General features: G+C 43.9%; 1 protein-coding gene across 3 annotated transcripts in view; it reads right to left on the reverse strand.

Annotated features, from left to right (window-relative positions):
* The window catches only part of LOC129854014 (low-density lipoprotein receptor-related protein 4-like), a 221,259-nt gene that overhangs the window by 14,857 nt on the left and 180,897 nt on the right, over window positions 1–25,505 (reverse strand). The window contains exons 23-38 of one of the 3 annotated variants that reach the window (XM_055920609.1): window positions 24,612–24,752; window positions 22,593–22,679; window positions 22,122–22,293; window positions 21,630–21,792; window positions 21,141–21,366; window positions 20,341–20,644; window positions 18,525–18,743; window positions 18,212–18,346; window positions 12,823–12,931; window positions 12,370–12,562; window positions 8,641–8,754; window positions 8,403–8,514; window positions 8,141–8,205; window positions 4,648–4,735; window positions 3,838–3,979; window positions 3,275–3,337 (exon numbers count right to left, since the gene is read on the reverse strand). In XM_055920609.1, coding sequence (XP_055776584.1) covers window positions 3,296–3,337; window positions 3,838–3,979; window positions 4,648–4,735; window positions 8,141–8,205; window positions 8,403–8,514; window positions 8,641–8,754; window positions 12,370–12,562; window positions 12,823–12,931; window positions 18,212–18,346; window positions 18,525–18,743; window positions 20,341–20,644; window positions 21,141–21,366; window positions 21,630–21,792; window positions 22,122–22,293; window positions 22,593–22,679; window positions 24,612–24,752 — 2,312 coding nt within the window. In that variant the 3' untranslated portion in view covers window positions 3,275–3,295. The remainder of the gene's footprint in view (window positions 1–3,274; window positions 3,338–3,837; window positions 3,980–4,647; window positions 4,736–8,140; window positions 8,206–8,402; window positions 8,515–8,640; window positions 8,755–12,369; window positions 12,563–12,822; window positions 12,932–18,211; window positions 18,347–18,524; window positions 18,744–20,340; window positions 20,645–21,140; window positions 21,367–21,629; window positions 21,793–22,121; window positions 22,294–22,592; window positions 22,680–24,611; window positions 24,753–25,505) is intronic. The other 2 variants (XM_055920608.1, XM_055920607.1) reach the window with 2 other exon arrangements.

The following is a 25,505-nucleotide window of genomic DNA, read 5'->3' on the forward strand; positions in this document are numbered from 1 at the left end:
AGGAAATCTTAAGTTTTATTACATACCGCCAGGAAGAACTATTGGATACAAGAGCAACATCAACTTACGAACATTACGACCAGGAATACGACTTTCCCGAAGCGAATACTTTGTTCGGACCACCACCCATGACAATGGAGCTAATCCCAGTAAACAATCCAAAACAACGATGCCGCAGAAGGGTAAGATGAAGCGGCCACTTGGCCAGGCTCCGTAGATGTGCACATCGCACACCGCTCCCGAGTATACTACTAGCCAACATCCAGTCTCTTGACAACAAGGTAGATGAAATTCGAGCAAGGGTTGCCTTCCAGAGAAACATCTGAGATTGAAAATGTTTCAATTTCACGGAAACATGGCTCTCTCGGGACATGTTGTCAGGTTCAGCCACCGGGCTTCTCCATGCATAAAGACCTCTCTGGGAAAAGGAAGGGCGGGTGTGTATGCTTTATGATTAACGACTCATGGTGTAATCATAACAACATACAGGAACTCAAGAGACGTCTGCTCACCCGATCTAGAATTCCTTACAATCAAGTGCCGGCCATTTTACCTACCAAGAGAATTCTCGTCAGTTATAGTCACAGCTGTGTACATTCCCCCTCAAGCAGACACCAAGACGGCCATCAAGGAACTTCACTGGACTATATGCCAACTGGAAACCATACATATCCTGAGGCTGCATTTATTGTTTATTGTGGGGATTTTAACTTGGCAAATTTGAGAAAAAGTCTACCTAAATTCTTCCAGCATATTGATTGCGCTATGCGCATGCGCAATACCGTCAACCACTGGTACTCTAACTTCCGCGATGCATACAAAGCCATCCCCCTGCCCCCCCTTCGGCAAATCCGACCACAACGCCATCTTGCTCCTTCCGTCTTATAGGCAGAAACTCACAGGATGTACCAGTGACGAGAACCAGTCAATGCTGGTCCAACCAATCGGAAGCCACGCTTCAAGAATGTTTTGATCATGCGGCCTGGAATGTGTTCCGGTCAGCCTTAGAGAACAACATCGACCTATACGCTGACTTGGTGAGTGCGTTTATAAAGAAGTGCATTGGAGATGTTGTACCCACTGTGACTAATAAAACCTACCCTAACCAGAAACCATGGATGGATGTCTGAATATAAACACTGTAGCTATTCCTTCCGTAAGGCAATCAATCAAGCGAAATGCCAGTACAGGGACAAGGTGGAGTCGCAATTCAATGGCTCAGACACGAGACGTATGTGGCAGGGTCTACAGGAAATCACAGACAACAAAAAGAAATCCAGCCACATCACATCATCCAGCTGGCTGGTGTGTGTTTACAGACATATTCATACGCCCTCTATCCCAGTCTGTTGTCCCCACATGCTTCAAGATGGCTACCATTGTTCCTGTACCCAAGAAGGCAAAGATAACTGAACTAAATGCCTACCGCCCCGTAGAACTCACTTCTGCAACATGAATTGCTTTGAGAGACAAGTCAAGGATCATATCACCTCCACCTTACAGCCCACCCTAGACCCACTTCAGTTTACATACCGCCCCAACAGGTTCACAGACGACGCAATCGTAATCACACTACCCTACCCCATCTTGGCAAAAGGAATACCTATGTAAGAATGCTGTTCATTGACTACAGCTCAGCATTCAACACCATAGTACCCTCCAAGTTCATCATCAAGCTGGAGGCCCTGGGTCTCAACCCCGACCTGTGCAATTGGGTCCTGGACTTTCTGATGGGCCGTCCTCAGGTGGTGAAGGCAGGAAACAACATCTCCACTTCACTGACCCTCAACACTGGGGCCCCACAAGGGTGCGTGCTCAGCCCCCTCCTGTACTCCCTGTTCACCAACGACTGCATAGCCATGCACGACTCCAACTCAATCATCGAGTTTGCAGACGACACAACAGTAGTGGGCTTGATTACCAACAATGACGATGAGAGCCTACAGGGAGGAAGTGAGGGCACTCAGATTGTGGTGTCAGGAAAACAACCTCTCACTTAACATCAACAAAACAAAGGAGATGATCGTGGACTTCAGGAAACAGCAGAGGGAGCACCCCCTATCCACATGGAAGGGACAGCGGTGGAGAAGGTGGAACGTTTGAAGTTCCTCTGCCTACACATCACAGACAAACTAAAATGGTCCACTCACACAGACAGTGTGGTGAAGAAGGAGCAAAAGCACCTCTTCAACCTCAGGAGGCTGAAGAAATTAGGATTGTCACCCAAAACCCTGACAAACTTTTACAGATGCACAATAGAGAGCATCCGGTCGGGCTGTGTCACAGCATGGTAAGGCAACTGCACCACCCTCAACTGCAAGGCTCTCCAGAGGGTGGTGCGGTCTGCACAACGCATCACCGGTGGCAAACTACCTGCCCTCCATGACACCTACAGCACCCAATGTCACAGGAAGGCCAAAAAGATCAACAAGGACATCAACCACCCGAGCCACTGCCTGTTCACCCCGCTATCATCCAGAAGGCGAGGTCAGTACAGGTGCATCAAAGCTGGGACCGAGAGACTGAAAACATCTTCTATCTCAAGGCCATCAGACTGTTAAACAGCCATCACTAACTCAGAGAGGCTGCTGCCTACATTGAGACCCAAATCACTGGCCACATCACAAGTCACTTTATACAATGCACTCTAAATAATGACACTTTCATAATGTGTACATATCTTACATTACTCATATCACATGTTTATACAGTATTTTATACCATTTACTGCACCTTGCCTATGCCGCTCGGCCATCACTCATCCATATACTTATATGTACATATTCTCATTCAGCCCTTTAGATGTGTGTGCATTAGGTAGTTGTTGGGGAATTGTTAGATTACTTGTTAGATATTACTGCACTGTCGGAACTAAAAGCACAAGCATTTCGCTACACTCGCATTAACATGTGCTAACCATGTGTATGTGACAAATAAAACTTGATTTGATTGTGTGTATGCCAGTGACACACAATCTCAATTTAATACATTTTAAAATCAGGCTGCAGCACAACAAATGTGGAAAAAGTCAAGGGGTGTGAACATTTTTTGAAGGCACTGTATGTCTCTACATTTTTAAAATCATTAGTAAAGTCAGTCATCAGAAAGAGTCAGATGTCATATATGACCGAGCAGAGGAACAATAGTAGACACATGAGAGAGAGAGCATGTACACATGCTAGGTGAAGGTGGGGACAAGAGAAAGAGACAAAAGGAGTGAGAGATACAGTGATAGGTTGATTGATGGGGGGATTCCCCCATGGTGTGTGACTACCTCTGCGCAGGACAAAACAGGTCAAAAGAATAAAGGAGAGAGGCTGTTGTAAGGATGAGAGAGCTGCAGTGAAGGAGAGGGGAAGAGAAGAAAAGAGAGATGAGTGCCTCTTCATGTTTGGTTATAATAAAACTACTGTAAAGCAATCTATCTACAGCATAGGAGATAGAGACAAACATTGAAAACTAGTATTTGTCTCAATGGTTACTCCTAGCCATACCTTTTGAAACCCGGTCATAATAGGCATACAGAAACCCAATGGATTCACATCAAATGTATCCATTACTCTATTAAAACATGAGGTACTTTCTTATTCTCATCAGAGTCTGAAGTGAGAGATAAGGCCCAGATTCAGTAAACATTTGCACTAGTGCAACGGATGCATGTTATTATATGAGAATAACATACATTTCCATTTCACCTTCAAATCGTGATTTCACATTTATGCTTTAGACCGTCCAGAAAAATATCTGCTGCAAATGCTTGCACATGAAAAAATGCTTAGCTAGAACCAACACTCTGTTGTCATTTTCTTGAAATACTAAATAGGCCTGGGTAGTTACCTCTTTCTTATATCGTAGCTGGTTGTAAATGGGCGGTTTTTGAGAGGTCTCAATCTTGACCTCTTGCGTTGACGTCCTATATGAGGGGTTACTGTAGGTCAGGTTGCTCACCCCGGGGTCAGCAAACTTGGATTTTTTGTGTCTGAGGATAGAAATATGGGACAAGACATTGTACACACAGTCCACTGGATAAAACTGTCCATGGGGTGGCAATCTAGGTTAGCTCCCACAACAGACAAATGTCACAGGTCTAATGTAGATACTCAACTAGTCTAAAGAAGGCCAGTTTTTTTGCTTCTTTAATCAGAACAACAGTTTTCAGCTGTGCTAACATAATTGCAAAAGGGTTTTCTAATGATCAATTAGCCTTTTAAAATGATAAAGTTGGATTAGCTAACTTGTTGATAATGGGCCTCTGTACGCTTATGTAGATATTCCATAAAAAAATCACAGTTTCCAGCTACACTAGTCATTTACAACATTAACAATGTCTACACTGTATTTCTGATGAATTTTATTAGATTTTAATGGACAGAAAATGTGCTTTTCTTTAAAAAAAACAAGGACATTTCTAAGTGATCCCAAACTTTTGAACGGTAATGTACATATTATTTTTATTACTAGCACTAACTTTGTTGATGACTTCTTAATTGAGGAACATTTGACTTAATATGACTAATGTGGTTGTCTCACCTAGCTACTTTAAGATGAATGTACTAACAATAAATTGCTCTAGATTAGAGCGTCTGATAAATTACTACAATGTAAATGTCAAATGACAGAAATTTTGAGTATTTAGAGAGGACTTACCTGTAAATAATGAAGGCAGTGATGATTATCAGGATGGCCAGAATGGTCAACGCTCCTCCAATCACATAGCTGATATGAAGCCCCTCCCCTGTGAAAGAAGCGTTGCAGATGAACAAATCAAATTGTATTTGTCACATGTGCCGAATACAACCAGTGTAGACCTTACAGTGAAATGCTTCCTTACAAGCCCTTAACCAACAAGGCAATTTTAAGAAAATACCAACAAAAAAAGAGAAGAATAACAAACAATTAAAGAGCAGCAGTAAAAAACAATAGTGGGGCTATATACACGGGGCACCAGTACAGAGTCAATGTGCGGTGGCACCGGTGTCAAGGTAATTGAGGTAATATGTACATGTAGGTAGAGTTATTAAAGTGACTATGCATAGATAATAACAGCAGCAGCATAGAATGGGGGGCAATGCAAATAGTCTGGGTAGCCATTTGATTAGCTGTTCAGGAGTCTTATGGCTTGGGGGTAGAAGCTGTTGAGAAGCCTCTTGGACCTAGACTTGGCGCTCCAGTACCGCTTGCTGTGCGGTAGCAGAGAGAACAGTCTATGACTAGGGTGGCTGGAGTCTTTGACAATTTTTAGGGACTTCCTCTGACACCACCTGGTATAGAGTTCCTGATTGGCAGGAAGCTTGGCCCCAGTGATGTACTAGGCCATACGCACTACCCTCTGTAGTGCCTTGCGGTCGGAGGCCGAGCAGTGGCCATACCAGGCAGTGATACGATCCGTCAGGACGCTCTCGATGGTGCAGCTTTAAAACCATTTGAGGATCTGAGGACCCATGCCAAATCTTTTCAGTCTCCTGAGGGGGAATAGGTTTTGTCATGCCCTCTTCGCGACTGTCTTGGTGTGTTTGGACCATGTTAGTTTGTTGGTGATGTGGACGCCATGGAACTTGAAGCTCTCAACCTGCTCCACTAGAGCCACGCCGATGAGAATGGGGACGTGCTTGGTCTTCCATTTCCTGTAGTCCACGATCATCTCCTTTGTCTTGATCACGTTCAGGGAGAGGCTGATGTCGGTGATCAGGCCTACCACTGTTGTGTCATCAGAAAACGTAATGATGGTGTCGAAGTTGTGCCTGGCCGTGCAGTCATGAGTGAACAGGGAGTACAGGAGGGGACTGAGCACGCACCCCTGAGGGGCCACCATGGCAGATGTGTTGTTACTTACCCTTACCACTTGGGGGAGGCCCATCAGGAAGTCCAGGATCCAGTTGCAGAGGGAGGTGTCTCGTCCCAGGGTCCTTATCTTTGTGATGAGCTTTGAAGGCCCTATGGTGTTGAACGCTGAGCTATAGTAAATAAATAGCATTCTCACATAGGTGTTCCTTTTGTCCAGGTGGGAAAGGGCAGTGTGGAGTGTAATAGAGATTGCATCATCTGTGGATCTGTTGGTGCAATATGCAAATTGGAGTGGGTTTCTGGGATAATGTTATTGATGTGAACCATGAACAGCCTTTCAAAGCAATTTCATTGCTACAGACGTGAGTGCTATTGGTCGGTAGTCATTTAGGCAGATTACCTTAGTGTTCTCGTGTGCAGGGACTATGGTGTTCTGCTTAAAACATGTTGGTATTACAGACTCAGACAGGGAGAGGTTGAAAATGTCAGTGAAGACACTTGCCAGTTGGTTAACGCCTGCTCGAAGCACACATTCTAGTAATCCTTGTGGCCCAGCGGCTTTGTGAATGTTGACCAGTTTAAAGGTCTTTTCTCACATTGGCCGCGGAGAGCGTGATCAAACAGTCATCCAGAACAGCTGATGCTCTCATGCATATTTCAGTGTTGCTCTCCTCGAAGCGAGCATAGAAGTTATTTAGCTCGTCTTGTAGGCTTGTGTCAATGGGCAGCTCTCGGCTGTGCTTCCCTTTGTAGTCTGTAATAGTTTGCAAGCCCTGCCACATCTGACGAGCGTTGGAGCTGGTGTAGTATGATTTGTTCTTAGTCCTGTATTGATGCTTTGCCTGTTTGATGGTTCGTCGGAGGGCATAGCGGGATATCTTATAAGCTTCCGGGGTACAGTCCCTCTCCTTGAAAGCGGCAGCTCTACGCTTTAGCTCAGTGCAAATGCTGCCTGTAATCCATGGCTTCTGGTTGGGGTATGTACGTACAGTCACTGTGGGGACGAAGTCCTCGATGCACTTATTGATAAAGCCATTGACTGATTTGGTGTACTCCTCAATGGCATCGGAAGAATTCAAGAACATATTCCTGTCTGTGCTAGCAAAACAGTTCTGTAGTTTAGCATCTACTTCATCTGACCACTTCTTTATTGACCGAGTCACTGGTGCTTCATGCTTTAATTTCTGCTTGCAAGCAGGAATCCGGAGGATAGAGTTATGGTCAGATTTGCCAAATGGAGGGCGAGGGAGAGCTTTGTACGCATCTCTGTTTGTGGAGTAAAGGTGGTCTAGAATAGTTTTTCCTCTGGTTGCACATTTAACATGTTGATAAAAATGAGGTAAAACTGATTTAAGTTTCCCTGCATTAAAGTCCCCGGCCACTAGGAGAGCTGCCTCTGTATGAGCGTTTTCCTGTTTGCTTATGGCGGAATACAGCTCATTGAGTGCGGTTTTAGTGCCAGCCTCAGTCTGTGGTGGTATGTAGACATCTATGAAAAATACATATGAAAACTCTCTAGGTAGATAGTGTGGGCTACAGCTTATGAGATACTCTACCTTAGGCGAGCAAAACCTTAAGACTTCCTTAGATATCGTGCACCAGCTATTGTTTACAAATATGCATAGGCCCCTGCCCTTTGTCTTACCAGAGGCTGCTGTTCTGTTCTGCCGATAGAGTGTATAACCCGCCAGTTGTATGTTCTTAATGTCGCCATTCAGCCACGACTCGGTGAAACATAAGATATTACAGTTTTTAATGTCTTGTTGGTAAGATATACGTGCTTTCAGTTTGTCCCATTTATTCTCCAGCGATTGAACGTTAGCTAGCAGGATGGAAGGCAAGGGCAGATTAGCCACTCGTCACGTGATCCTCACAAGGCACCCTGATCTCTTTCCGCGAAACCTCTGTTTCCTTTACCAGCAAATCACGGGGATCTGGGCCTGGTCGGGTGTCCGACTCAATGAAGAACTCTTCGTCCAATTTGAGGTGAGTAATCCCAGTTCTGATGTCCAGAAGCTCTTTTCGGTCATAAAAGACGGTAGCAGCAACATTATGCACAAAACAAGTTACGAACAATGCGAAAAAACAAACAAAATATAATGGTTGGTTAAGAGCCGATAAAAACGGCAGCCCTCCCCTCCGGCGCCATTTTCCTCCAACATCAACCAATGACTGGATTACACTGTATTGACATCTAAACAATTAGATATAGCCTATAAAATCAACACTGTACATTTGAAAGTGAATCATTTATTATGATGATAGTAATGATAATGCAAAGTGTGATGAAGATGCTACTGAGGGTAATAATCATGATAATGATGATGATGATGAAGCTGACAGATCTTTATCTTACCGTGAGGAGCCGTCACCACGTTGCTCTCTAAGCAGCCCTCCACACTCAGGCTCTTGCCTGTGCAGCTACAAAACGGGATGTAAAAAAACCTTTACCATCAAACTGAGCATATACTTTCTCACAAACTGAAGATATAAATGTAAAGCATAGTGATACAATGTATTTAGTCAATATTCATATCAGACAGCACTCATTATGTATCAATAGGATCCCTTCAAGTCATGGCCAATGAGGTAAAATGTCAGGCCTGTAGTTGACATACTTAATCAGTGGGGGTCCTTGCTGAGGCGTGTCTGTGGAGGCTTTGGGGATCTTGTTAGGGGCTGGGGTGCTGGTGGTCTCTCTGTCTGGTGAGGTTGGCACATAACCTGAGACTAAACAGAGGAACAATGATAGGTGTTTTAAAGATACGTAAACAGATCACACACAAAACTGGAATGTTGCTTATCAAAATAAGTTGTTTCTCACACGCATGCAAGTACACACACACACAAACTCACTTGTGGAGCAGGGCCTGCTGTCTGGTTCATCAGGGCAGGCACAGACAAAGCTGTTTGTATTAGCGAAGCAGAGATGAGTACATCCTCCATTATTCACCCCACAGTGGTTAGTGCCTGCATGGAAAAGAAAAGGCTTACATTAACCTGTTAAGCTCGTGGCATTTTCACAACAGCACATATAAAATCAAATAACATTTTATTGGTCACACACACACTTAGCAGATGTTATTGGGGGTGTAGCGCAATGCTCGTGTTCCTAGCTCCAACAGTGCAGTAGTATCTAACAATTCACAACAATACACAAATCTAAAAGTACAAGACTGGAACTAAGAAATGTATAAATATTAGGACGAGCAATGCTGGAGTGGCATTGACTAAATACAGTAGAATATAATATAGTATATACATATGAGATGAGTAAAGCAGTATGTAAACATTATTAAAGTGACTCGTGCTCCATTATTAAAGTGGCCAGTGATTCCATGTCTATGTATATAGGGCAGCAGCCTCCAAGGCGAAGGGTTGAGTAACCGGGTGGTAGCCGGCTAGTGATGGCTATTTCACAGTCTGATGGCCTTGAGATTGCTGTTTTGACCTCGCGTTCTGGATGATAACGGGTTGAACAGGCAGTGGCTCGGATTGCTGATGTCCTTGTTGGCCTTCCTTTGACATCGGGTGCTGTAGGTGTCCTGGAGGGCAGGCAGTGTGTTTCCTACCTTCACTACCTGGGGGCGGCCTATCAGGAAGTCCAGGACCCAGTCGCACAGGGCAGGGTTCAGATCCCGGGCCCCGAGCTTAATGATGAGCTTGGAGGTTACTATGGCGTTGAAGGCTGAGCTATAGTCACTGAACAGCATTCTGATGTAGGTATTCCTCTTGTCCAGATGGGATAGGGCAGTGTGATGGCGATTGCCTAGTCTGTGGATCTATTGGGGCGGTAAGTAAATTGAAGTGGGTCTAGGATGTCAGGTAAGGTAGAGGTGAGGTGATCCTTAACTAGACTCTCAAAGCACTTCATGATGACAGAAGTGAGTGCTATGGGGTGATAGTAATTTAGTTCAGTTACCTGTGCTTTCTTGGGTACATGAACAATGGGGAACATCTTGAAGCAAGTGGGGAAAGCAGACTGGGAAAGGAAGAGATTGAATATGTCCGTAAATATTCCAGCCAGCTGGTCTGCGCACACTCTGAGAACGCGGCTAGGGATGCCGTCTGGGCCGGCATGTCTTGCGAGGGTTAACACGCTTAAATGTCTTACTGAAGTTAGCCACGGAGAACGAGAGCCCACAGTCCTTGGGAGCGGCCTGCGTTGGTGGCACTGTGTTATCCTCAAAGCGGGCGAAGATGATGTTCAGCTTGTCTGGGAGCAAGACGGTGTCCGCAACGTGGCTGGTTTCCCTTTGTAATCCGTGATTGTCTGTAGACCCTGCCACATACGATTCGTGTCTGAGCCGTTGAATTGCGACTCCACTTTGTCTCTGTATTGACGTTTTGCCTGTTTGATTGCCTCACGGAGGGAAAAACTACAGTGTTTGTATTCAACCATATTCCCAGTCATCTTGCCATGGTTAAATGCGGAGGTTTGCGCTTTCAGTTTTACGCAAATGCTGGCATCGATCCACGGTTTCTGGTTTGAGTAGGTTTTAATAGTCACTGTGGGTGACATTCCCTATACACTTCCTGATGAACTCTGTCATGTGTTTGTGAAACGTCAATGTTATTCTCAGGCTCTCCGGAACATATCCCAGTCTGCGTGATCAAAACAATCTGGAAGCATGAATTCCGATTGGTCACGCCAGTGTTGAATAGACCTTAGCACAGGTACTTCTTGTTTGAGTTTCTTTCTATAAGGAAGGGAGGAGAAAAATGGAGTCGTGATCTGATTTGCGGAAAGGAGGGTGGGGAGGGCCTTGCAAGCATCTCGAAAAGGCACGTAGCAGTGGTCTAGTGATTTTCCTATGCAACTACAGTCAATGTGTTGATAGAACTTTGGTAGCTTTTTCCAAAAAATCTATTTTGTTAAAATCCCCAGCTACAATACATGTGGCCTCAGGATATGTGGTTTCCAGTTTGCATAATGTCCAGTGTAGTTCCTTGAGGGCCGTTGTGGTGTTGACTTGAGGGGGAATATACACGGCTGTGACTAACATATATTTCATGCTTAACTTATTTGGGAACGTGGGCAGTATTGAGTAGCTTGGATGAATAAGGTGCCCAGAGTAAACTGCCTGCTACTCATCCCCAGAATATAAGATATGCATAGTATTAGTAGATTTGGATAGAAGACACTCTGAAGTTTCTAAAACTGTTTGAATCATGTATGTGAGTATAACAGAACTTATGTAGCAGGCAAAACCCCAAGGACTAACCCTTCAGATTTTTTTTAAATTGGGATTTCATTGGGTTTTCATTGGGATACTAGATTTCTAATCAACCTGTTTGCAGTTCCTACCGCTTCCACTGAATGTCACCAGTCGTTGGAAATTGGTTGAGGTTATTCCTTTGTGCAATGAAGAAGTACGGCCACCTGGAATCAATGTAACGTTATGTGTACTGTTTGAGAGTTGCGCAAGACTAGAAAAGTAGCGTTAGTTTGTTGTCCTCCTGTATTGATAACAGATAGACCCGTCTTCAATTTGATCGATTATTAACGTTTAAAAATACCTAAAGTTGTATTACAAAGTAGTTTGAAATGTTTCGGCAAAGTTTAGAGGTAATTTTTTTGATATTTGTAGTGACGTTGCGCAAATTGGAAGCTGTTTTTTTCTGGATCAAACGCGCCAACTAAATGGACAATTTGGATATATATGGACGGAATTAGTCGAACAAAAGGACCATTTGTGATGTTTATGGGACATATTGGAGTGCCAACAAAAGAAGCTTGTCAAAGGTAAGGCAAGATTTATATTTTATTTCTGCGTTTTGTGTTGCGCCTGCAGGGTTGAAATATGCTACACTCTTTGTTTACTGTTGTGCTATCATCAGATAATAGCATCTTATGCTTTCGCCCGAAAAGCATTTTTGAAATCTGACATGTTGGCTGGATTTACAACGAGTGTAGCTTTAATTTGGTATCTTACATGTGTGATTTAATGAAAGTTTGATTTTATATATTTTTTTAATTTATTTTTTAATTTGATGCTCTACATTGTCCCTGGCTATTGGCCAAGTGGGACGCAAGCGTCCCACATATCCCAGAGAGGTTAAGCTTAACGGCGATTTTATAGCAGGTGTACTCGTCCGATGAAGAAGAGTTTGTAGAGATTCGCAATACAATGTTGAACACTTTTACTGTTGAGTAAAACAAAAATGTTTACCTCCGCTCTAAACAAGGCATGTATTACATAACACACACTGTAAATATCCATCCTTGATTGGAACCAACAGTATAAGGAGAAAGGTTGAAAATGTTTTATAAAAAACATCCCCGAAATGCCTCGCTACCACTCAGTCACTGTGGCGACTCCACAATGGGGGTTGAAGGTAGAATCTGTCTCTAATCATCTTGGATCAGATTACCCTCAATTCTAACCTACACCATAAGAAGATTAACTAATACTTGAACCGGTATCAGTAGTTAGGGGCAACTTACCGCTCGGTGAAGTTTCCCCTTCGGTACAGGTCTAGGATCAGCTTCCCCTCCCCAATCCTAACCTTAACCATTAATCGGGAAAATGCTAAAATGACTCAAGATCAGCGTCTAGGGGCAAAATCTCCCTGCTCCCTTACCGCTCTGCCTCTGTGGCGAGACTATGATGATGTCCATGAGGCCCTCCACGTTGGCCAGCACCGTCTCCTTGCTGCGGCCAGTGTGTTTGTCCACACGCTGAATGGACTTAGTCTGCCAGTCCGTCCAGTAGATCCAACGGTCTTGCTGCGAGAGTCGGGAGAAAGGGGTTAGAGGGGAGGACACCGGCTTCAACTGGGGGAACAAGGTAGAGAAAAAGAGAGGAGAGAAAGAAACACAGACGAGGAAGAGAAAGAGGGAGGAAGAAAATGAAGGTCAGAGATGGAGGGAAGTAGAATGGTTCAGTTTTATGGTTCAGTATGAGTGGAGCAGGAGGGAGAGCAAGTGAGGCAGTGAACAAACAATTGAGTGGCGGAGGAGTGAGAGAGAAAGTGAGTGGACGTGGCAGCCAGGGGGAGGGGTCAGGTGGTTGATTGACAGCTGGGGGGGGGTACCTGTGTGAGGGCGAAGGGGTGGGACACAGGGCTGACGAGGATTTGACGGAGCTTTCCGTTTAGGTCGGAACTCTCAATGCGGTCCAGGTGAGCATCCACCCAGAAGATCCTACACACACACACGCGCATGAGTTAAACACACACATTCATAGTACATATACATACTAGGCAAAATACTTTACAGAGATATTAGACAGAGACGAGAGGGATTTAACAGGAAATGATATCAAAGCTGTCCATCAAGAGGCCAGAAAACTCCTGTACTCTACTATTATTTACTACACACAGGATTCCCACACCTTCTTAAACATTAAACATCAAATTCAATGACTTTTCAAGGACTTTCCAGGCACAATTCCCTCAAATTCAAGGACCCAACATGGCATAGTTTGAGACACGGATCAAGGTTAATTACTGTTACAACACTGATAATTTTTATAATGAGAGCTAGCAGGCTTTACAGAAGCTCACAGAGAACTGCGTGAACACTTCTCAATTGTGCTGTGTTACAGTGATGGCAGACTATGTGGTCTCTTGCTTTCTCTAACACAGCACAGCAAAACAGTATAGTGTGTAAGTTGAGCGATAGAGACAGAGACTTATTTACGAGTTGAAGAGCTAAGTAACTCCTCGTTTATTTCATTAGCACCAGCTTAACAACACGAAACATGTCGCAGAGCAAAAACACAAGCTTTTTTTTAAGTAAACAAAAACACATGACCATAAATAAAATGTTTTTACAACAATAAAAGATCAGATGAAAATGAATAAATAAATAATAAATAAAACCTTTACCCAATAAAACATTTCCCAGACCATTGTGTTCTGGGGTTGTTGGCCTTTTTGGGTCATTAGCTTTTCTTTTTTTTTTGGTCACTTACTCATTGAGTAGTGTTTTGCTCCATCTTGCAGATGCAAGGTGAGTGTAAGACAGTCCGAGGAGTTGGTGGCAAAGTCTCCTTGATTTCTGAGCTCGTTGTCCTTTGACATATACTCGTAAAAATGTGTCCACGCTGTCTTGGACAGGATCAAAGTTCAAACGCAGAGTGTTGGGCCTGGACAATGTAATCAATAAAATGTGAGTATTGTCAAATGATGTCGTCACAATCTTCTTCCTTCACCCGATGACTATTTACAAGGTAGGTCAGGGCCTTCCTCAATTTTGATGTACACGGCATCTTTCCATTTCCCTTGGATCCAAGAAAGACAGATGTGAGACCAGAGAGTACTTCAATGGAGATTTCTCAATAAATTTGTTAACAGTTGTAAGCGTACACTTCTTGTAAGCGACTTTGAAGTCCATCAATGTTTTCTGTACAATTTTCTTCCCAGCGGACAAGTCTCTCAAATTCTTTGAGTAACAAAGCCCAAGTCGACCTGTGAGGATGTGATTGGATGACTGGCTCACCTCGACATCAAGACGTACTTTTGGGGTCTTCGCTTCTTTCATGAGGTCTGGCTTAATGAATCTGCTCATCAAGCTCCTAGGCACCTAGAACAAGTCTACAGAGAGAAATGGCACCATGGGCTTATTGGTCTGGAAGCGTGTGAGGAATGGTGTCACTTCTTTGCTCACTGACAAGATGAAATTCAGTTTTGCTGTCATGAGAGGGTCCTTAACGGCCTCCTGAATAACCTCAAAAGGACTTTGTGCCTGGATTTGGACATCTCTTCTCTAAAGCCTTCACGTATGTTGCCATATGGGGTAAAATCTCTAAAGCTCTTTCAAGCACGGGCGCATTTACAACCCACATTGTCTTGCAAAACTTATGTGGCATTGGGGGATCTGATGATCCAAAGATGTTAAAGTAGTCCTCCCTGCGGGCTGGAGTATCCTTCAGAAGTTGGTACATAGCATGCAGTACACTGTCGACTTTCCACTCTGTTTCTTCCACTCCCTTCTGAAATGCTCCTTGTACAATATGGAGACGGTAACTGCCAACGTTTATAAGGTGTACATTAAAATCTAGGAGGGCCTTCTCAACCTTTGAGTAAAATGACCGATTTACACTTGTTCCATCCAGGAGATCTGAACCATGTTTTCCTTGGTAGATCTTCGGTGCTCTTCTTATAGACCGCTTTAAGATCCAATGCAGTCGCATGTCCCATACATTTAGAGTCATAAAATCTCGTCACAACTTTGTCCCCATCCCATAAACGGACGTGAAAGTCACACTGCTTTGACTGTGTGTTTCTGTTAAGGCTCATCAAAGGGAAGTACATAGTCCTCCTCCCCAGCAGACATTTTTTTTAGACAACAAGTGCTTGAAATGAGGAGCCAAGCTATGCACACATAGCTGGACTTTGTTGCCCTGCATGCGAAGGTCTTGGCTATTGCACTGTCTGGGAACATCGCTGAGAACAGCACACCTAAGAGTAAAAAAGAAGAAGATTGAAACCAAACACTTATTTCTGTTTCTAGCCTGTGTGTGAACCTGTGTGTGTCACAGAGAGAGAATATGAAATATGAAAACAAACATAACATGTTCCTAAAAATTATTTAATGTTACAGGTTTATAAACTATGCCACTCACCCCCATCATATTCAGACACCGCAATGTCTCAGTCCTCAGTGTGTCCTCTTTGGGAACGCCAGTTATGATGGAGGTGGTGACTGTGGTAGAAGATTGAAGATTGTCTAGGTGGTGATGTAGATGATGACTTTTCCACATAGTTCAATAGAGTGGGAGCTGTAAGAAAATAAGTGTCCACGTCTGATGAATGATTAGCTAGCTGGCTAATGTTAGCTAGCATTAGTCATGAAATGTTGTCACTAACAACTCTAGTGAACGTCCTTTAACTAAATGTAATCTTTTAGCTAACGTCATTTATTTCAAATGTTCACTGTCCAGCTCTGCTTGCCGCAAGTTGGCTAACGTAACGTTAACAAATTAGCAAACTTTAGCAAGCTAGCACTATTGACAGGTTTGATTCTGTGGGAGAACTGACAGACATCTAGATAACGTTAGCTAACAACAACATAGAAAATGTTAATTTGACTGAATAATTCTGTAATGTTAAAGTTCATTTACACAACCATGAAGAAATGAAGAAGAAACGGAATAATCTAGCTAACTAATTAACTTTAATAACTAAGTATGGTTGTTGTATTCCTTTCTACATGTTACCAGGGGTAGGACCTACCTGCTTTAAACTTGCAGATGGCCGTCCTGTGTGATGCTCCAGCAGCATGGCTCGTCACAGCTGCTTCGCCCATGGCGTGAACTTTAATTGATTTTCTGCAGGCTCTGCATCGGGCCATATGGATGTCCCACTGATCTTTAACAAGCCAGTCTTTGTAAATGTCTTTGGTGAGCCACGAGTCCTGGAATTTACATTTTCCCGGCATAGCTGAAGGTTCGCTTAACGTTACACGGAAGCCAAACTGGCTGCGAGCGTGTGCCATCGTGCATAAATTAATTTTGTCCCCCCACACCAAACGCGATCACAACACGCAGGTTAAAATATCAAAACAAACTCTGAACCAATTATATTAATTTGGGGACAGGTCAAAAAGCATGAAACATGTATGGCAACTTAGCTAGTTAGCTTGCACTTGCTAGCTAATGTGGCCTATTTAGCTAGCTTGCTGTTGCTAGCTAATATGTCCTGGGATATAAACATTGAGTTGTTATTTTACCTGAAATGCACAAGGTCCTCTACTACGCCAATTAATCCACACATAAATCGTTTCTAGTCATCTCTCTTCCTTCCAGGCTTTTTCTTCTCTTGACTTTATATTGCGATTGGCAACTTTCATAAATTAGGTGCATTCCCGCCACTGACCTCGTTTGTCTTTCAGTCACCCACGTGGGTATAACCAATGAGAAATGGCACGTGGGTACCTGCTTCTATAAGCCAATGAGGAGATGGAGAGGCAGGACTTGCAGCGCGATCTGCATCAGAAATATAACTGATTTCTATTTTAGCCCTTGGCAACACAGACGCTCGCGAGCATTGTGCGTGAAATAATTGAATAACATAGATTGTATTTTGCAACGCTCGCGCACGCGACGCGAGCAGTGTGGTCAGCCTGTTAGGTTTCTCGCTTGCTTGCCGCTGTTTAACCTGGATCATTCGACTTCAATCACTCATGCACGCACGTGACCGTCGCACATTCGAGGCAGGTGGCACGTGAAACAAAGACGAACAGACGACGGGAGACACATGCAGACAGTTGAACGTAAGCCTATTACTGACTTTAAGTTAAAAAATGTTTTTGAAATACCTTACATTTCTATTCATGCATAAATTATATCAATTCAAGCACTTTCAATAACCTTGATTTTTTTCTCTCAAATTCACAAACCTTCAAGGATTTCAAGGACCTGTGGGAACCCTGTACACAAAACAGAATGTTCTGCAGAAAATAATTAGATTTTCTCGACTGAGATCTGCTAAACATGCTGTTAGTTCCTAATATTTTCAGTCTTTCTTTCCCTGTCTGTCACACTCTCCCTCCCGCTTCCTCTGTAGGTTGACATTTATTGGGATGAGTCTTGTCCTGGAGGCAGAACTGAGCAGTTTCTGCTAGATGGGCCAGCTGCAAAGTCAACTTTGGCTATATTGTAAAAATTCATGAAAACAAAACTTTGCTTTTTGGTCTTAATTTAAAGTTAAATTAATTTAAGGGTTAGGCATTAGGGTTAAGGTTCGAGTTAAGGCTAGGCAGATTATATGACTTTATGGCTGTGCCAGCTAGTGACCACTCTGCAAGGCTGCCTCCAGAACAAGATTTATTATGAAAAACACTAACCTGCTCTCCCTCTCCCTCCCTACCATTCCCTCTCTCTCCTGCATCTATGTCTGTCATTCCCTCCCTCTATCCCTCACTACCACTCCCTCAATCTCCTTTATCTCTGTCTGTCATTCCTTTATTCCCTCCCTCCCTACCAATCCCTTGCTCTCTCTTCTTTATCGCTGTCTGTCATTTCCTTTTTCCCTCCCTCCCTACCAATCCCTTGCTCTCTCTTCTTTATCTCTGTCTGTCATTTCCTTTTTCCCTCCCTCCCTACCAATCCCTCGCTCTCCTTTATCTCTGTCTGTCATTCCCTTATTCCCTTATTCCCTCCCTACCAATCCCTTGCTCTCTCTTCTTTATCGCTGTCTGTCATTTCCTTTTTCCCTCCCTCCCTACCAATCCCTTGCTCTCTCTTCTTTATCTCTGTCTGTCATTCCCTTATTCCCTCCCTCCCTCCCTACCAATCCCTCGCTCTCTCCTATATATCTGTCTGTCATTCCCTTCTTCCCTCCCTCTCCACCACTCCGTCTCTCTCCTGTATCTGTCTGTCATTCCCTTATTCCCTCCCTCTATCTCTGTCTGTCAGTCCCCCATTCTCTGCCTGTCTCCATCCCCCTCCCTTCCACTCTCTCGCTCTCTCTTTCTAACCTGCGTGTGTCGTAGTCCAGTGTGAGTCCGTTGGGCCAGCCCAGGTCTGTGTTAATCAGAACTTTACGGTCTGATCCGTCTAGGTGTGCCCGCTCAATCTTAGCAATGTGACCCCAGTCTGTCCAGAACAGGTACCTAGGGAGACCAATGAAACAATGACAACCCAGTTCCCGCATCCCCCGCCGCCCCACACACACACAAACCCACTTACAAACGCCCACAAAACCAATCTCTTCCACTATACCCTTCCACCCTCTTCCCCCAACATTAACACTTTCCCCCCCTCTATCCCTCCTCCTCTCCCCCCTCTTACCCTTTGCTGGGAAACACAGCGATGGCCCTGGGTTCATCCAGGCTGTTGTTGACTAGTACTTTGCGGCTGGTCCCGTCCAGTCGAGCCACCTCGATGGTGTTGCGACCTGTGTCCGTCCAGTACATATTCCTGGTCACCCAGTCCACAGCCAGACCATCAGTAGTCTTCAGACCCTGGCTTATCACTGTCTCCATCCCTGTACCATCCAGGTTGACACGTCTGACCAGCACAGGAGAAGTTAAGTCAAACAATGAATCAATCAATCAGCAAATCAATTAGTTATATCATTTATTAAATCAAATCCTACTGCTCGAATAGATTAATTGCAAAGAGTTAAAACCCCAAATAGTAAGAAAAAGTGACAGTGACAAGGATGAACCCCATGTGTGGGAATGCATGCATGTGTGTGTGAGTAAGGGTGTATTTATTGTGTGTGTGTATACACTGAGTATAAAAAACATTAAGAACACCTCTTTACATGACATCGACTGACCAGGTGAATCCAGTTGAAAGCTATGATCCCTTATTGATGTCACTTGTTAAATCCACTCAAATCAGTGTAGATGAAGGTGAAAGAAGGATTTTTAAGCATTGAGACATGGATTGTGTATGTGTGCCATTCAGACGGTGACTGGGCAAGACACAAGATTTGAACGGGGTATGGTAGTAGGTGCCAGGCGCACCGGTTGGAGTGTGTCAAGAACTGCAACACGGCTGGGTTTTTCACGCTCAACAGTTTTGTGTGTATCAAGAATGGTCCACCACCCAAAGGACATCCAGCCAACAGCAGGCCGGTGGTTGAAAACAGATCATTGGTGAAAGAGGACAAAGGAGGCAGAAACTAATTGTGCAGCGCAACAGACGGATTACAGTTAGTCAACTGACAGTTCAGTACAACATTGGTCTCCAAAGACCCATCAAATAATGCATTGTACCTTGACACGAATTGTGTAAGGCAGCCAATGACCTTGAAGAGTTCCACTTCTTTCAGACGGACTACAGTTAGTCAACTATCAGTCCGGTACAACATTGGTCAACAAAGACCCATCAAATAATGCACAACTCGTTGTACCTTGACACGAATTGGGTATGGCAGCCAATGACCTTGCAGAGTTCCACTTATTTCAGCAAAAAACAAGAAACTGCGGTTGCAGTGGGCTAAGGGACAAAAACACTAGAGAGTTGAAAAAACATTGCCTGGTCTGATGAATCCCGGTTCCTGTTATTTCACGCTGATGGGAGGACTAGGGTATTTGGAAAACCCCATGAGTATAGGCATCCTTCATGCTGCGTTTCAACATTGCAAGCTGATGGTGGTGGTGTGGGGTGTGTTTTCATGGCACACATTGGGTCCCGTGATAAAAGCGGAGCTACGTTTGAATGCCACAGGATCTCTGAACATCGTTGCCAATCAGGTACATCCCTTCATGGCAGCTGTGTATCCATCTGCTAATAGATTTTTGCCCCATGCCACAAGGTTAGGATTGTCCAGGAATGGTTCCACAAACATGACAGTGAATTCAGCATACTGCAGTGGCCTGCCCAGTCACCAGATCTCAATTCAATTGAGCATCCGTGGGATGAGATGTAACAATCTATTTGGTGTAGAGATCCACTACCAGCCAACTTGACACAACTGTGGAAAGCATTAGGCCAGCATCGCTGTGGAACGCTTTTGACACCTTGTAGAGTCCATGCCTCAATGAATTGAGGCTGTTCTGAGGGCAAAAGGAGGTGCAACTCAACATTAGGAAGGTGTTCCTAATATTTTGTACACTCAGTGTATATTGTGTGTGAGCGTGTCTTTTTAGCATACCTGATAACATCAAGGCTGACATCTGTGTAGTACAGCTTCCCGTCCACGCTGTCGTAGTCCAGTGAGATGACGTTGTGCAGCTCAGGCACGGGCACATGCACGTCCGTGTGGTCATTTGTGTCCAGGGAGATACGTCGCACGCTGACCCGGTTGGAGAAGAGCAGGTAGGTCTCGGGGGAGTCGTCACATGACCTGGCGTCCCCCTTGAGGAGGATGCCGGTGGGACAGGCACAGGAAGTACCGTTGGGGCGGGGCAGACACAGGTGGCTACAGCCCCCGTTCCTTCTACCACACTTATTGAAACCTGGAGGGGGGGGGGGGGGGGGGGGGTGTAAGAGAGAGAGAGAGAAAGAAGCAAACCAAGTCAAACCTTTGTTGCAGGTACACAAATAGGGTAGCAGCAGCATATTTATGGGTTTCATTACATTCCCATTACATACAGGCAACTGATTCCATTGAAAGTGAAGTGAGAGAGGGAAGACTAACAATAAATAGAAAATACAGGGGACAAAGGGAGGACGGCAAACGTGTAAGTGCCACGCAATTCCAAACACACACCAACCAAACAACCTTCCCAGATTGTTTGCAGTGTGTGATTTTCTAAAATGAAATGATCACAAGTAAGGTCACTCCCATATAATTCTATGGTCACTCCCACTAAGGCCAACTTTGAATGGTTGATGTACCAGGCTTTTATGCGACATGCGCAATAGCCTGGGGACGAGGTTAAACCAATGCGAACCCCTACCCACACCTTCCTCTCTGCTGTTCCGAGGCCAGTGTGCCATTGATACACTCACTCAGTGGCTTCTCTCTATCCACGGCCTGTATGTCCATGAGCCCTGGCAGGTTGCTGCGTACGGTGATGGTGTTGGCGCCGGTGGATTTGTCAGCCCGTTGGATGCTGCGGCTCTGCCAGTCGGTCCAGTAGATGTGTGGTCCTAGTACGGTCAGACCGTACGGGTGCTGAACCGGGGATACCAGGGTACGGCGGTTCAGCCCGTTCAGGTCTGCCGCCTCGATGCGCTACGGGAGGGAAAAACTTTGTTAATTCACTGACTCAATAGGCCGGTTTTCCAGACACAGAATAAGCCTAGTCCTGGTTTATTGAAGATTCTCCATTCTTCTTCTCCAATAAGAACACAGAATTGTCATTTCAGTGGCAAAATGCTTTTGCTATGGTGTGTCCTATTTTAAACATGACCCAGCTGTGGAACAAAAGCCTGCACTATCTGTAGCTCTCAGGATTGGTTGACCTCTGCTTTAGCTTTTCGGACAGGGCGACTGACCTCTGTGTGCGCGTCGGCCCACAGTAACTGTGAGCCGGCACTGTCGATGGCCAGTCCGTTAGGCCAGCCTAGGTTGTTACTGATCAGAACCAAACGGTCCGAGCCGTCCATCGCTGACCGCTCCAGCTTAGCATGCTCCCCCCAGTCTGTCCAGTACATATACCTGGAGGAGAGAGAGAGAGAGAAATGAATGTCACACTGGAAGTCGTTAGAAGACTGACAAAGGAGGGCTAACTATTTCCCAATCTAGGCTGTCTAGAAAGTAAATTCCTGGGGTGTAATTCACGACGGGTCAACTTGTATTGACCTACAAACAAAAATACCTAAAAACCTAAAACACACAGGAACTAACTCTCACAGTCTGCATATGATTATTCAGTACATTGATAGTATAAATTACATTTTAATATAAAAACAAGTGCAAAATCAGAACTTTGAGCTAAACACACTGCTGTGCACAGTGAACCTGTTAGCCAAACTCTAAATCCTTACCCCATCTCGTGGTAGAGGGCGATGGCTCGCGGGCTGTCCAGGTTCTGCCAGATCAGAACCTTCCTCATGGAGCCGTCCAGGTTGGCCACCTCGATTCGGTTCGTTCCGGTGTCAGTCCAGTAGATCTTTCGACCCACCGCATCCACCGCCAGACCATCAGTGGTCATCAGACCTGGAGAGCGAGAGAAAAATAGAGGAAAAAGGAAGGAAGGAAGAAAATAAATAAATAAAGAAAGAGTGGAAGAAAGGAGCGAATTATATAAAGTTAAGGAGAAGGGAGAGGATTAGCGGAAGTGAGAGAAGGGTATGTAGAAGAATAGAAGTTGAAATATTTCAGTGCTACAGGTCATTTGTTTCACAATATAGATTAATATTCCTCTGTAATACAGCAGATAGACAAAAAAGACACTAGCCTATCTGTAATATGATTCAGATACTGTATGTTTTAAGTTGATTGATTATTTCCCTCACCTGTAGCGATGATATCCTCATGAGCCGTCCCATTGATGTTAGCTCTACTCACCTTCTTCAGTGTGCTGTCTGACCAGTACACTTTACCTGCAGGGGGCAGTAGACACACACACATCAAGGTTACATTTAAGTCATTTAGCAGACGCTCTTATCCAGAGCGACTTACAAATTGGAAAGTTCATACATATTCATCCTGGTCCCCCCGTGGGAATTGAACCCTGGTCCACCCGTGGGAAATGAACCCACAACCCTGGCGTTGCAAGCGCCATGCTCTACCAACTGAGCCACATGGGACCACGTGTTACAAAGACAAACTGGTTAGTCACTGTTTAGCCTCCACATCAGTGGAGGATCCTCAGAGGAGGAAGGGAAGGATCATCCTCCTCAATGAAGTTCATCAAAATTGAAATAGTGAAGCATTAAAAAGTTATCCATTATAGATAAAAAAGTATACTAACTATATTTACGTCACCAGTGACATGAATATAGTTAGTATAGTTTTTAATTAATAGTTTTAATAATTAATAGTTTTAATAATCATTGCAAAACAGTGTGTTTTAAATTAAGGTCTACAGTAGCCTCAACAGTACTCTCTGGGGTAGTGCCATGGTTTAGCCGGAGGACAGCTACAGTAGATTCCGTCCTCCTCTGGGAACACTGACGGTTCTCACCCCCTTCCATAGACTTACACAGTAATTATGACAACTTCCGGAGGACGCCCATCAACCTATCAGAGCTCTTACAGCACGAAGTGACATGTTGTCCACCCAATCAAAGGATTAGAGAACAAATATATTTCTTCATAAATGAAGGAGAAGCAAGAGAGAGAGAGCGAGCTAGCTATATTTTGTTGTATTTTTTTTCACTTTCTCAGCTAATGAATGCAGCTAGCTAGTTTAGCCTACTTAAACACCCGGCTCAAACAGAGAGGGATGCTATGTTAGCTTGCTGGCTATGGCTATCCAACACTGGAACTCTTCCAAATCAAGATAAGCTTTTGGTTTTATAAATGTATTGCCACCGGGGCCCAGTGTAACTGATAAACTGCGTGATTGTAGCAGGTTTACTAACGCGTTAGTTCTATTAGCTATGTTGACTATGACATTAGCTAATATGGTGACAACGATGTAGACTGTGTGTACCGATTAGCGTTAATGGTATGAAGGTTTGGCTTGGAAAGGTTTTGTCGCCCGGTCACAGACAGCTAATGTGTTGTGCAATGAAGTCCACAAGTGAAGGGAAAAGGAGACAGGAAGACAGCGTAAATGAGAGAAATAATTATACAATGAGCAAAGTGATCATGCTGTTTGTATGTGGCTGCTATGAAAGTGAACTGTGTGTGCGGGTGATCAGGGGTGTATTTATTCTGCCGATTCTGTTGAAAAACGTTTCTAAAACAGAAGCAAACAGAACGAAACGGGGGATCAACATACCTGAATTTGTCCAATAGAAACTTTCGTTTGCAACTGCTAGACAAATGATTACACCCTAGATCAGCTAGATGTAGGGAAGTAGTGTGCAAGGCAGTATTGAATGCGTCATTCACTGTCTGTCACCTTGATTACTAAAACATTTATCTCGACCTATGTGTGGTAAACTTGCATTCGTAGGATACGTTGTAGCAACCTCATGATGGCTGTTGGTAACATTTTTGTATCATGTAGTAGCCTAAACCTATCGATGTTAAATTGAGCTGAAAGAATGAAATATGAATTACAGTCATCCAATACACTGTAATAGAAATAAGGCCATGCTCATTGAAAAAAATGTCTTGCTCCCTTATCTTAAATGGCACCGACCACCACAGGTGCACATTCAGATCACAATTAAAAAATGACACTTTTTTGTCAAAGGACACTGATGATGAAGCCCTTTCAAGCGAAATGTCTGGTCTGAAAGATTGGATACATTTTTATTTATTTTCGTGTTATTTTTATTTTCGTGTTCATTTTCGTGTTCATACCACACTGAGATGACAGAAAACCTGAAACACACGCACAGACGCACACACATACACACCCTCTTTAGGGTCCACTCCGATGGCGATGGTGTTTTTCATGGATCTGTTGACAGCCAGCACCACATCAGCAAAGTAGGGGATGTCCAGAGAGACCATCCTGATATCAGTCCGCCGTGCAAAGATCAGGAAACTACTCATCCCTACAACCAGGACACAACACTGTCAGTATGGAGAGTACAGGTTTTATGGAATAAAACCACCTTATATTTTGGATTATGATGAGGTTATACAGTAGAACTAAGCTTATGAGGCATTTGTAAGTGATATTCTTTAAGGATCAACGGGCTGTAAATACTGTATCTCAGCTTGGGCCTTGACGGTGAAGGTAGTAATTAAAGGGATGTCAGCAGTAACGTTTTCAAGATAGAGTACAAAGAAAAGAGTGTGACGATAATGCAAAACACATTACTATCACAGTAAGATTTTTCCTGAAAGTGCTCCATCTTGAAAACTTTACTGCTGACATGCACACATGTTGGGACCCTATCAACAGCGTACTAATGAACAAAATACTAAACTATGTATTTTTTCCCTCTCCTTTAATTCAAGATGAGACAATATTTTTTTAATATTAATCAACCATTGTTATCAATATCTCTGTAGTTAATTGTGTTAAAGTGATGAGATATGTGGTATAGTGTTGTTTTGCTCTTGTTTTTTTGTTTTAAACCTTTATTTTACCAGGTAGTCATACTGAGACCAAGGTCTCTTTTAAAGAGCCCTGAATTTCAGAAAATACAAAATGCAACAGAAGCCCGAACAAGTTCATAAAACATAAACAAATTCATCAGTAATAAGGTCCTCAATCAGGTGTCTAAATTGCCCCAGAGGCACCAAAACATCTAATGTACCATGGGTTGTTGTACAATGGGTGCTGGTAGTATAATAATAGG

The sequence above is a fragment of the Salvelinus fontinalis genome, chromosome 4 (assembly GCF_029448725.1).
Source record: "Salvelinus fontinalis isolate EN_2023a chromosome 4, ASM2944872v1, whole genome shotgun sequence".
In the NCBI taxonomy this organism is placed as follows: domain Eukaryota; kingdom Metazoa; phylum Chordata; class Actinopteri; order Salmoniformes; family Salmonidae; genus Salvelinus; species Salvelinus fontinalis.